The sequence below is a fragment of the Conger conger genome, chromosome 17, assembly GCF_963514075.1.
Source record: "Conger conger chromosome 17, fConCon1.1, whole genome shotgun sequence".
Classification (NCBI taxonomy): domain Eukaryota; kingdom Metazoa; phylum Chordata; class Actinopteri; order Anguilliformes; family Congridae; genus Conger; species Conger conger.
The window spans coordinates 16,347,292-16,360,276 of NC_083776.1; the positions used below are offsets into that span (position 1 = coordinate 16,347,292).

General features: G+C 43.5%; 2 protein-coding genes across 2 annotated transcripts; one reads left to right on the top strand and one right to left on the bottom strand.

Moving 5' to 3' along the window:
- Positions 1-1,040: 1,040 nt before the first annotated feature.
- Positions 1,041-7,394, bottom strand: rbm45 (RNA binding motif protein 45). The gene is made up of 10 exons (XM_061226307.1): positions 6,931-7,394; positions 6,351-6,473; positions 5,724-5,850; positions 5,347-5,466; positions 5,082-5,255; positions 4,861-4,990; positions 4,456-4,552; positions 4,162-4,325; positions 3,304-3,519; positions 1,041-1,312 (listed from the first exon to the last, which is right to left on the bottom strand). The coding sequence occupies exons 1-9, from the start codon at positions 7,204-7,206 to the stop codon at positions 3,327-3,329; spliced, it is 1,404 nt and encodes a 467-aa protein (XP_061082291.1). The 5' UTR covers positions 7,207-7,394; the 3' UTR covers positions 1,041-1,312; positions 3,304-3,326.
- A 1,035-nt stretch (positions 7,395-8,429) lies between these two features.
- On the top strand, positions 8,430-10,703 carry LOC133116588 (cytochrome c-like). Its single transcript, XM_061226315.1, has 3 exons — positions 8,430-8,598; positions 9,516-9,690; positions 9,798-10,703. The coding sequence occupies exons 2-3, from the start codon at positions 9,522-9,524 to the stop codon at positions 9,941-9,943; spliced, it is 315 nt and encodes a 104-aa protein (XP_061082299.1). The 5' UTR covers positions 8,430-8,598; positions 9,516-9,521; the 3' UTR covers positions 9,944-10,703.
- The last annotated feature ends 2,282 nt before the right edge of the window (positions 10,704-12,985 follow it).

Below are 12,985 nucleotides of genomic sequence, written 5' to 3' on the forward strand. Positions count from 1 at the left end.
TGATGTTAACGTTAAAGTGTAGACTAGCTTTAATTTGAGAGTATTTACATCCATATCGGATGACTTGTGTAGGAAGAACAGCCATTTTATTCATTGTCCCCCACATTTCAGGGTGCCATAACATTTGGGATAAATTACTTCACAGGTGTTTGATTAGTCAGATGTGTTCAAATGTTTCTTGGTGCAGGTATAAGAGAGCTTTCAGCATCTAGTTTTGATTCTAGGCTTTTGATTGCCTTTGAGTCTATTATTGGTGTTTATCAAAATGAGGACCAGAATCATGCCAATGAAATCCAATTTAGCCATTATGATGCTGAGAAATAAAAAAACATAGGCCAAACAATAGACTTAACAAGATGAACATTGGAACATATAGCCTTTGGCGCCCTCCAGTGGTGGAATGAACAGGTCAGGACAGAAGAACCACAGGCCATTTCCAACACACTGAGAAGACCCAGCTCCTCAAACCCTCCCCACCCCTGGGAACCATCTCATCCACTTAATGCAGAGTACGCCATGTTGTGTGATGATATGGCCTATTGTGGATATCCTTTGTACGTATTCCAAATATGTATTCTGCCTCCGACTGAACACAATTCACTAATATCTAGTAAAGGCTGCAAATAGATTTGGTGGTCTGGCAATGTTGTTAGCAGTTGTGGTCTCTTTCCCTGTAATTTGATCTGGATCAGAAATGCAGAATGTATCCTAAATTAATGTAATATAATTGAACAGAATGCATGCTAAATTAATGTAATGTAATTGAGCAGAATTACACTAAAACAGTATGTCCTTGGTAAAGCTCAATGTGGAGTGGAAATGTAAAACTGGAAAGAGATTGTTTATTTTACTTAAACCCACATAAGAGCACTTATGGATATCACAACCTAAAATAAAACACTGAAGGTGTACAATATGGGACTTTTAACAACCTTAAATTTGTAGAAGGTATGAACAAAGCAATTTCATCAAGTTTGATAAAAACCCAAATTCACAGAGGTGCCATCTAAAAATAGAAAAAGAAACAGAGTCAGAGTAACTGAAGTCAACACGTTTCTTTATTGAAGACATTTGGGTATATACATGTGAAGTAAAATTGTCAGTTTCATGGGATTCCAAAAATCACATTTTCAATGTTGTATGGGTTTTAATGTTGCTAGGATACTGGCTCCAACAGCGGAGGGTAAAGGGTAAAGAGCATGCTGCAGTTAGTAGCACCGTCACGTAAAGGTAGAGCAGTCACTGTCCGTCGCTACGCGCTCGTCATCCTCTCTATGTCCAGTCATGCTGAAGGGTCATGTCACTTAATTCTCTGTAGGAACAAAAAGATCAAAACCGTAAATATGCAAGAAACTCCATTGGCTCTCTCCAGCCGAGTGCTGTCCCAATATATCCGGTTCTGACTTCAGTAACTGTGGCGACGGGCGTTAAGGTGCTTGCAAACCAAATCCGGCGACCGCACATAGTGTTTAACGTTTAATGGGCGGTGCTGTAGGCAGGTTCCGTCTGAAGGATGGCTCCACAGGATCAATACGAAGAGGGACGTAGGCTACCGCAGAACACCGTCGCCGTTGATTGGATAGCACTGCATTTGTCTCAGCAAAACAGAATATGGGGGACCGTTTATAAACGTTTTCTAACTCCTCCTAAACAGTCCACTAAAAGGTTTTGGAAACCATTTGAGGCAAGATAAGCAATACAGATGCTGAATCTTGATTCATATTTTATCAACAACACCTAGTTTCAAAGTTTTATCCTAGTTTTAGGAGCCATGCGAGCTGCTTGATTTGCAGATCACTAAAAGCAAATACAGAACCATTGAACGCTGACTGCGAATATCACGCACCGCAAGGCTCTCAACAGAAAATGAACGGAATGCGTTGCGTGCCTGGTTTGGTCTGCGAGCACCTTTAGCCTCTCCTCTCGCAGCCCAAGAGCTGCTTACAGCCTCAAGTCAATCATTTGTGACCTTCAGTAACGTTTGTATGAGAGCCTTTTAACACCATAACAAAGTGTATACATATGCACATTGGGCTTTCATGAATTTTGTGGTTTCAAAAGTCTTTGAAAGGGGTCCAAATGCGTAGGCTGAAATGTAAAAGCAGGTTATTCCACATTCCACAAACAGTGCAATTTGGCAAACCATGAAGGCTTATAGCAGCCAAGAAGTACTTCATTATTCAGCTGTAAAAAATAAATGAGACACAGTGAGAAATGTGAAGTCATTCAACACAGTGATTATTATTCATCTGCCCTGGAGAGAGGGCAGAAAATGAGCAAAAAGAAAATGAAATGTTCACTAAATAGAATTTTACTCCACACTCTTCATACAAAATCTATTTGGCTATAATCCTAATAAAACAAAGTTCCACATCTGACACAGATTAAAAGTTAAATTGATTTGATTTAGGATGTGGAAAACCTAAGCTATTCAAAAAAGCTAAACTTTTACAAAGGGCCCATTACAACTCTCACCAGAGCAATATCCAGCACATTTAGTGCTAGCAGATTAGCAGAGGTAGCCAGCAGGATGCAGCCATACAGTGCTGCACATATTATTTGATTTACTGAACGGCTGATGGATACTGCTCCAATCCCTTCATCTGTAGGACTGCCAAATCACACACACAGGCAGTAACACAGAATACATCTTCACTAAATATCAAAATGAATTCTGTTCGCATCGCTACTTTTCTACCCTACAGTACAGTCTGACTGGGAGATTAATCACCTCCCACACTGTGTGGGGAATTAAACCATCGAGAGTCTTCTCATCAGTGCACACTAACCAATAATTACAATCACGGCCTGATGGTAGAGAGAAATATAGAAATATATATTAAATGTCTGATGTACATTAGATACCGGTAAGGAAATTCACATGCAGTGCAGTCCACGGACAGTGGTAAATGATTTGTTGTTTTGGCTCTGCACTCCAGTGCAGACTGGTAAAGTGCATTCGTGCAGATTCGCATGATGTTGCATACAGTGCAGTCCATAAGTACTTGGACAGTGACACTTTTTCCCCCAAATTGAATTTCATTCAAAATAAAACAATGACTATGAAGTTACAGTGCACTTTTAGCTTTAATTTGAGGTTTTTAAGATCCATATTTGGTTCCAATTTTACGGGACCAAAAGGAATTGGCTGCTCAAAAGTAAATAAGGGGGACACAGTTAATCTAAGGGCACTTGCTTACTCCACAGCCCCCTATGATCACATCGTTAAGGCCACTTGCTTACCCTACAGCACACTATGCACACGTAGTTAAGGGCACTTGCTTACCCTGCTGTAGGACTTACCGTCTGGGTGGGTGGGGGGTGTTCTAGTAGGTTCTCTGGCGCTTGTGAGACTCCTCTTTGGGGGGGTCAGCCAGCATCACCTTCAGCTTGACTCCGTTCACCACTTTCCCGTGGAGAGCCGCCATGGCGTCGTTGGCGTTCTTGCGCTCTGCGTACTTCATGTAGCCCACGTTTCGCCCGGGCACCAGGTACACCTCCACGAGGGAGCCGAAACGACTGCAGGGGGGACAGCAGGGCGTTAGCGTTCCTCCCGTTATCTAGACCGCCGTGTCGTGCCGATTGCGACATTGTAATGGGAGAGAAACGAGCGGCTTGCGTTTCAATTCGTGCTGAAGTAGCATTTTGGGCGTGCCCGCTTGTGGGTAATAAGCACAAAAATATTTCAGCTAGAAGTATAGGGGTCTGCAGAGAAAGAGTAGAGAAATGCAAAGAACTAGATTTGCAATCCAAAACGTTAAACGCACGTAAAAAAGCAGTGAACGCTACAACAATACAACAAAAAAGTTGCCTACTCTGACCGACTCTGTGCCGGCCAATCCACTTAATTAAGTACTAAGTACTTATTATTTTTTGAATGCGATTCTGAGTAGAGATCTAATCTGTTGAGGGTAGGCTACACTAGTGTACTGTCACGGTCTGACCCTAGACCGGGTCGCAACATCCATAAATTCCCATAACCTTACACTCCACAGTAATGCCATTAAACTGCAGCTTTGTCCACAGAACAGGAAACATTCAAAACAGCAAAGTAGAAATAAAACATGAGAAACAGACAAAGATGGAAAGCAGATGAATAAATGCGCAGGTATGTGAAATAGAGTGAATCAGAGGTCAGTGCGCTGGTTCTGCCCGTCATACCAGAAGACGTCCTCCAGCACGTCCACGGGGAGGGGCGCAGGGTTGAACACCACAAACAGCCGCTCCTTCACCCAGCTGTCCGAGGGCGCCAGCTTCTTCAGCGGGGGCAGGGCCACATCCGTCTGCACACGCGCCATCTGGGGCACGCTGGGCGCTGAGAAGCCCTGTGGGAGGAGGAGCGGGGCTCAACGACCGATCCAGAGCACCAATCCTGATGAATACCCCCTGTGTGAATCCCGTCAGTAACACTGTAGGATCAGACTCCTGTGACAGGAGTGCGGAGGAGCAGCTTACAGCGCTGGTCTTCATTAGCTGGGGACCGGAGGGGCCGTTCCACACCATGGACATCATCTGGGCGGCCACCAGCTGCATGGCCATCTTTCCCACAGGGCTGCGGAACAGACAGGCACTAGGGATTATGGGATACCAGCTCTGTGAAGTGCGGGCTGATTATGGGATACCACAGAGGCATCACAGAGAACTACCTTAGAGTAATACATACCGAAGCAAGACAACCACCCATAGCCAATCACAAAGAATTACCTTGAAGCCAATAGGATAATTGCCTTACAGGTACACACTGAGACAAAACCACCACCCACAGCCAATCACAAAGAATTACCTCGAAGCCAATAGGATAATTGCCTTACAGGTACATACTGAGACAAAACCACCACCCACAGCCAGCCACAGTGTTACCTGGAGCGATCCTCGCCATCGTCGATGTAGGCCACCACCAATCGGTTCCCGGGAGGGTACTCAAAGCCGTTGAGCTTCTCTTTAGCGTACACAGCCGAGCCCAAGTTATTGTAGCGAATCATAGCCTGGCCTGTGAAACACAATTCACGTGTAAACATTTAAAAAACTAGACAAAGCATACAACCTAGACCCGACACATAAAGAAGTGCTTAAAGCGTTACCTTTGTTAAATCCGTATGGATCTCTCTGCATCTCGCAGTAGTCCATCCCAGGGATGAGGTCAAACAGACCGTAGACCTGCTCCTGGGTGACGCTCGCTCGCGACGACACCATCAGGCACCTGGTGATGATGTCAGAGCCCCGGCCATCTGCCATACCGTAATTACTGGCGTCCGCTTCAACGAAAGAAGAAACGCGGTCGGGCCGAGGTCAGAAACACGGTCGGGCCGCGGTCAGATAGGAAGCCTCCAGACGACAGAAACCTACCGAAGGGGTAGCCGCTCATCCCTGGGTCACCCGCCACGTGCTCTGCCCGGGCGTTGCTGAAGTAGTCGTTGTCAGCGCCGGAGTTTTTGGTCCTGGGCTCGGCGATTATGGCCCGGAATGCTGCAGACACAGCAGTAACGTGTGTGTGAAACGGGGCAGTGCAGTGGGTAGGACACAGCCCCATGTGACATGGAGATAAAATGTTACTACACTTTCTCTATGTTCCATTGAAAACCCTGGACAAAGTCATGTGCACACAGATCAGTGCTAATGTGCACTCCTAATATATTATGTGAGCATGCACACTTACTGTATCTTCAGGATATAGGAATAATTAGTCAACTTCTGAATCACACAGAAGGGGCACCAATACTTACTTTTGTCACAGTTCTCTATGGCGGTTGCTGCTTGTGATGGTTTGTGGTATCTGACGTATCCCAGACCTTTACTTTCTCCAGTAGTTTTGTTCTTAATGATAATGCAGTATTCTATGTCACCATACTCCTACAGAGACACATTGACCAGAATTTTATTCTCATTCTATGTCCTGAATAACACCCTGTGAGTAATTTTTTTGCATAACAGTCTTCTTGAGCAGAAACCGTCAGTTAAACCTTGAGAAGAATATGCAAATAAGGCTCAATCAGTCAGTCATTTCTGACATGCAGAGACACATTAGACTGCCTGACACCTGAATATTTATGATCTTTGCTCCATAAATAAAGGTCAGAGTTGTACTGCACAAAGTTTTCTGCTCTTACCTTAATCTTTATTACTGTTATATTCAAGCACAAAGCACAAACACACAGGCTCAAAATCAAAACGGGAAATGTAAGAGTCAGACAAATGAAGTCAGTAACAAGATAACCATAGGCGCACTAGTACAGGTTACACTGGTCAGTCGGCAGATTTTACAGGACATGGCATGACCTTCAGAGGAGTCTATAGCATCTAACATTCAGCTGCCTTTGCTGTGTTATCACAGCCATCTGCAGGTAATCTACCTTGAACGTTTCCTTCAAATCGTCTTCTGTGAAGGTCTTTGGAATCATGACGAATATTCTGGTCAGCTCTTCATCTTCCACATCTCTATGGCTACCGGAGGATCGCGACTGTGCCATGAACACCTATAAATAACAACAGGACCAGGCACTCAGGAACAGGGGAATTCACAACCAGTCTCCGAATTTACACCTCTTAAGGGCGCTTAAGTCAGACATACCTGTGCATGCTATGAAAAATAAATATTCACATCTTCCCTTGGCTGAACTATCACCTACTTCCTCGTGTGATTACCTGGGCAGGTTACCCATTGGGGTAGAGGCAACCTTTTATTATTATAAACAGGTGAAATCGGTGAAAATGAAAATGGTGACTGAAACTAGATTAATCCATTTGCAGAAAATCAGTTGTTCCATCTACAAAGATACATCTACATGAGTTCGTTAGCTTTAAGGAAAATACGAACACATGTGCTTCCAACTACATTTACTGATTAAGAAATACAAAGTGAAAACCAGAACAAATGAAATGAAATGAAATATAAATTATGATGCAGTTAGCTAGCTAGCGAACGCTACCAACCTTGATTGGTTTGGTTCCCTCTGCGAGACATTTCCCGTGCATGTCTTCCATGGCTGCGCACGCTTGTGAGGATTTAGCAAACTTAACGAATGAAACTCCTTTCGACTCTTTTGTCTGCTTGTCTTTTACCATCCAGATGTCCTGGATTTCGCCAAAAACTGAGAAATTTTCCCGGATAACATCCTCTGTTATGGATTTGCTTATCACCAGAAACAAGCGGCTATTTGGGGGGTCGTCGAGACTATCGGTGGACGGCCTAAATGAGCAGTCCTCCATGGTGTGCGTTCAAAAAAGCAGGATGCTTTGCTACAATTGAAAAGTCTTGCAATATGTTCACGCTTTGCGCTGCGGTTACGGTGTAGCTACAAAAAGACAACTGTTAGCCACGGAGCTAAGGTAACCAAGCTTCTTCCTTTCTACTCTTACCAGCCGATCCTGACTGCGCAGCTCTATGGTTTCCCATGTCCGGGACACGGTGTCCCGTCTTTTGAACAGCGCCCTCTATTGGCACGGTGCCTTCCACAGACGCTATGACTCCATCCATCCATTATCTGAACCTGCTTATCCTGATCAGGGTCGCAGGGGGGCTGGAGCCTATCCCAGCATACATTGGGCGAAAGGCAGGAATACACCCTGGACAGGTCGCCAGTCCATCGCAGGGCACACACACCATTCACTCACACACTCATACCTACGGGCAATTTAGACTCTCCAATCAGCCTAACGTGCATGTCTTTGGACTGTGGGAGGAAACCGGAGTACCCGGAGGAAACCCACGCAAACCGGAGTACCCGGAGGAAACCCACGCAGACACGGGGAGAACATGCAAACTCCGCACAGAGAGGCCCCGGCCGACGGGGATTCGAACCCAGGACCTCCTTGCTGTGAGGCGGCAGTGCTACCCACTGCACCATCCGTGCCGCCCACGCTATGACTCATTAGATGAAACATTTCCAGAACATTTAACTCCACTTCCAGAACTGCATTCCCAGTGGTATCACGTGAAGGAAATCTTGATATGATTCCTATGTGTCGCAAACAAGTTGAGCAATAATACTTGGAAAGTTTCCTGCCACCACAAACTGATAGGGTGTTTGCTAATCACAATAAGATTGCTTTCCAAGTCATAAAATTATAATCATAATCGATATTTATATTTGGTAATGTCATGTTATTATTATATTGGAGAAGCTGCTGTTTTAAATGATTAATTGTGAATTTTCTCTGGCCAAACTGATAGTAGGGGCTCTTTCCAATCTCTTAATTTTCACCTCTTTTTTATTTTCCTGCTCCTAGCTTCGCCCACCAGAAGAGGCCAGAAAAAGACGTTTCGAGAAAAAACAAGAAAAAAGATGAGAAAAATAAGCGATTGGAATGAGCCCCGTGGTTCATAGTACCACTAGTCAGTCACCTACTGGGTAGAGCGTAAGAACAGCTTCTCCCATATATGGCATTAATCAGCACTGTCGTCATAGTGATGACGATAATAGAGCGAACACGTGATTGGGTACCGTTGGCGTGACGTAATTTACCGGCGTCGGCGTCTCAGCTGTGGGAAGCGTGTGACCTTCTTCGTTCATTCTAAACTACAGCGGACTAAAGTCGAGTCGTTTTAAGTTGAGCCACGTAATACAATCGGTTAAACAATACAAGAAATCTGTTTGAAAGGTAAGTCTACATCTAATACTCTCTTTTAGCGCCCTAAGAGTGTGGGTAACATTTAATTGCGATAAATTCGATTACAATGCGGCTCTTGTGGCGGCCTATTCTTGTCTGCAGCCCGGGACAAAGTTGCGTAAACCGTTATTTAACCGTATAGTGGGCTACGATTGAAATGTATGAAAGTGGTAGATATGTTTCTGTGATAGCAAGGAGCCAATCCACCTTTGTGAAGTAAGTTTTGGGCAAATCCTTATATGGTTTAACCTTACCCGGTAAGTTAGCCACTAGTGTGGCTAACTTAATTTGCCTCCGGAACTAGCTACACAGACCCTGCTAGCGCTGATGACCGGCAGTGTGGTCAGTTCATTTGCTAGCGTATGCCAGTAACAAGTTATATCTCGGTGATGTTAGATAGTAAACTTGCATTTTAAAATTGAATTACAAACATGTATTGAGATGTCGCAATGATTGTCATTGCTCAACAGCTGACTTAATGAAGATGCTGTGTCGGCATCTAGCCGGGTGGACAGAAATCTGTCAATTTAACGCTAAGGGGCATGTAATAAAACCTGTTTTAGAAAACGCGTGTTCAAAAGTAACTGACTACATTCCATGTATTGTATTCAGCATGCACCTATTTCTCAGCTATTTGTATCGATGAGCTATGGTAGGAATCCAAATGTTATCTTGCTATACGATAGCTAACCTCTAACCCTCTATCATATAGCTAGAGGGTTAGCCGGCCATAGTGGTTAGCTTCTTGGTTACTATTTAGTCTATAGAACGGCTCATTCATTTTAGTGGTTTTTACTAAATTGTTGGCTTCGTATTCATTGGTGCAGACCACTGAAAGTACATCTATAATGTCTGTTGTTTATGATCATATTTTACATTTATTAATTAATCCTGTTTATCGTTTCTAGAAAGACATGGGTGACGTCGCGAAGGGAAAGAAAGTGTTTGTCCAGAAGTGCGCACAGTGTCACACGGTGGAAAAAGATGGAAAGCACAAGGTCGGCCCGAACCTCTGGGGGCTCTTCGGGCGCAAAACGGGCCAGGCTGCGGGCTATTCGTACACGGACGCCAACAAGAGTAAAGGTAATGGGAGCACCCAGGTTAAACGCCCTTATCTTTATGAATGCTTTAAATGTCTGTACTCTGCCAACCCGGATTTGTATTTAGCTTCACCTTGACTTGTCTTTCAGGCATCGTCTGGGGAGAGGACACGCTAAACAAGTATCTGGAAAACCCCAAGAAGTACATTCCAGGAACGAAGATGATCTTCGCTGGCATCAAGAAGAAGGGAGAACGGGCCGATCTAGTTGCATATCTGAAGTCTGCTACCTCTTAGGAAACACTTTTGTCTTAAGTTATCTGTACATTTCATGTTTACTTAATCTTTCAGCAAGACACATCCAACGGTTTTTATCTTTCAGGAAAGACCCTTTGCAGCTATTCTTGCTGTTTTGCTTTATGCCTGTTGCCAAGGTGAGAGTGAGTGCCATTTCAATTTAAACTAATAATGCAATCCCTGGCAGGAGACTAGTGTGCATCTTTGAACATTTATCAAAGTGGCTTTTCCAGGTCCAGCAATGTCTCTTGAAAGAGACTGTATCTCCTGGTTTCACAGGTGCGATGCAACTTAAATTATTCACTGCACAAGCAGCTGTGTTGTAGAAGGCACAGTGTGATTGGCAGTAGCTGTAAATATAAGCTGTGATGTATCTGAAGGAGTGTCACCAAATGGTAGACATTTTGTGATGAAGTTGATTTGCTTCTCTTTTGTTAAGTGTTTAGTTTGTGGTTGCACATTACCGTCTATTTGGAATGGCAAGGAAGAGGTCACAATGCCATTTTTAGTAAAGCCGTTGGTTTATATGTCTGAATTCAACTGGACTCTTATTTAACTTGTACTGAAACTTTTCAACCATGATGTTTCTTTTAAACCGATCCACTGTCTTAAGTTGGCTACTGTCTGTGGCCAATCACCAAGTATTCTGCCTTTCACAGCTGTCAAATTATCTTTCTGGACTTGATTTTCTGATATACTTGCATGAAAAATACATTTGTATTTATTGCCATGCATTAAATTACTGGTTTGAAATCTTGAATGTGGCCTGCTATTTTCACTGGAACTATAACATGACTTATCTTCGTGCCAAAGTATGATAGACTTTCAGTTCTATATGGAACAAAATGGAAGACCTTCACATGGGGCTAGTTTATGGAACCCCATCTGAACTGTAATCATTTGTTCTTTGTTCTCTGAGGTCTCAGGGTTAGTTCAGAAAGTTAAAAGAAATGGGCATTTCTTAGTACTTAGTACTTCTAGTCTCATATTGAAATTGCTTGGTTTATTTTATGCTGCTTTTTGCTGCAGGAATTGGAAATGCTGATTTTGTAGAATTTGAAGAAATAGATAATGGTGATAGAATGGGGAATTGCTTTAAAACCAATCATAACTTTGCTTTTCTAATAAAGTTATTGTTATGAAACTGAAGTGTCAAATTCATAGTAAAAAGATAGAGAACTTTTCAACAGTAATAATAGTGGTAAATGATGGCAGTTACAATACGCTGATCATTAAAAGCAGGTGTATAATAATTTTCATTCACTCATTATCCTGACCCGCTTATCCTGAACAGGGTCGCAGGGGGACTGGAGCCTATCCCAGGAATACACCCTGGACAGGTCAGCAGTCCATCACAGGGCGCACACACACCATTCACTCACACACTCACCTGCGGGCAATTTAGACTCTCCAATCAGCCTAACCTGCATGTCTTTGGACTGGGAGGAAACCGGAGTACCCGGAGGTGTATAATAATACCGTTTTAAAATATTCACCAAGAAGAAACTACAGGGAGATCTGCCTGAGCCTAGGAGAATTAATAGAACGTGGTGGAAATGGCTTTGTTATTGGAGAGAGTCATTTGTAAATTAAAATGTCTGGTAAAAACCACAAACCCTCATCCTGTCTCCCTCCTTCCCATTACCCCCCTCTTACTGAATTCAGAGACAAACGGTGGTGAAGCATAAAATTAGAGAAGTGAAGACGGGGCAATCGAGAAAACGTGAATTAGGCAAATGGAATGCTCCCCCTGCTCCTTTGAATGTATACTCAACTCCTAGAAGGAACATTTAACGGGTTGTAATGTCCTTCAAGATGGTGGACCTCAATCAATTTCTGGGTCAGAAGCAAGGAAAAGAGGAGAAAAATGAGATTGGAATGAGCACATTAGTCTCCTTGCACAGATCAGCACAGCAGCAGGTTCTACAGCTGTGCCCTGTTGAGCCATGGGTAGCTTTCCTGAGTCCAGAGCAAAAACCAGAGAAAAATCATCCAAGAATCACCACCAAAAAGCTAGTCATATGATCCATGTTCTGATACCATTTGTCACACTGCCCAAAAGAAAAGCTTTTTGAAATGACAAAGTCAAATGCTGCAATGAGACTTTACCTATTAGGGTGTTTGCTTGTAAATTGTATAAACACTTTTTTTTGAAAAAGAAAAGATTTAAACAGTTTATTTAGACACAAGCAAGAGATGCAGTTATGGAGACCTCACATATTCCCAGGATATTTGCATGAATTTCTATTTGAGCAGTTTAGGCAAAGTAGGCAAAGCTTTCCCACGTACACAATTTTCAAAGTCATGTCTCTCTCTCTACAGTAAAGGCTGGTCATTCACAGGATATTTTGAGAGTGTAGGTCGAGGTACAGCCTCTAGGACCAGCACCTTGATTTCTCCCCATTTGATGGGATTTTGAATGATCACATTGAATCAAGACATGGGCATAATGTCTCATCTGAAGGCCCCACCCACACCACTCCAAGATGCACCAACAGCACTCCTCACTTTCCACAGAAGTTCTCCCACCTCCTGCTAACCACACCCAGCCCTGCTTAACTTCAGCTGTGGATGGTGGTTAAGAGACGCTGTCAGAAAATACACAACAGATTGGCGTGAACAGATGATGTCTGACTAAAATAGCCAAACAGGTGAAACAGGTCTGTAGAGCGTGTTGTCTTCAAGAGCAGGTTTGAGGGTCCCAGACATAGGGCTCCCTGGAGCTTCACCCCACTGCCATCGATGTGAGTCTACAAGGAGAAACTGGGGAGAGCTGGTCATGGACAGCAGTAAACAACATGGCGATACACAGACCAGCAGAACTGTGATACCTAGTGTTGACACCTCAGTATATCACACTACATTACATTCCATCAGGTTACATCACATTACATTATATTACATTTCATCACGTTGCATCACATTACATTCACTCAGCAGAGTGACTTGCACTGTAGTGTGTAAGTACGTTTGTGCGTTTCATTCTGCACATTTAGACTGAGCCTACATTTCCCATAGCTGTTGTGCTCAGTCTTCTATTCA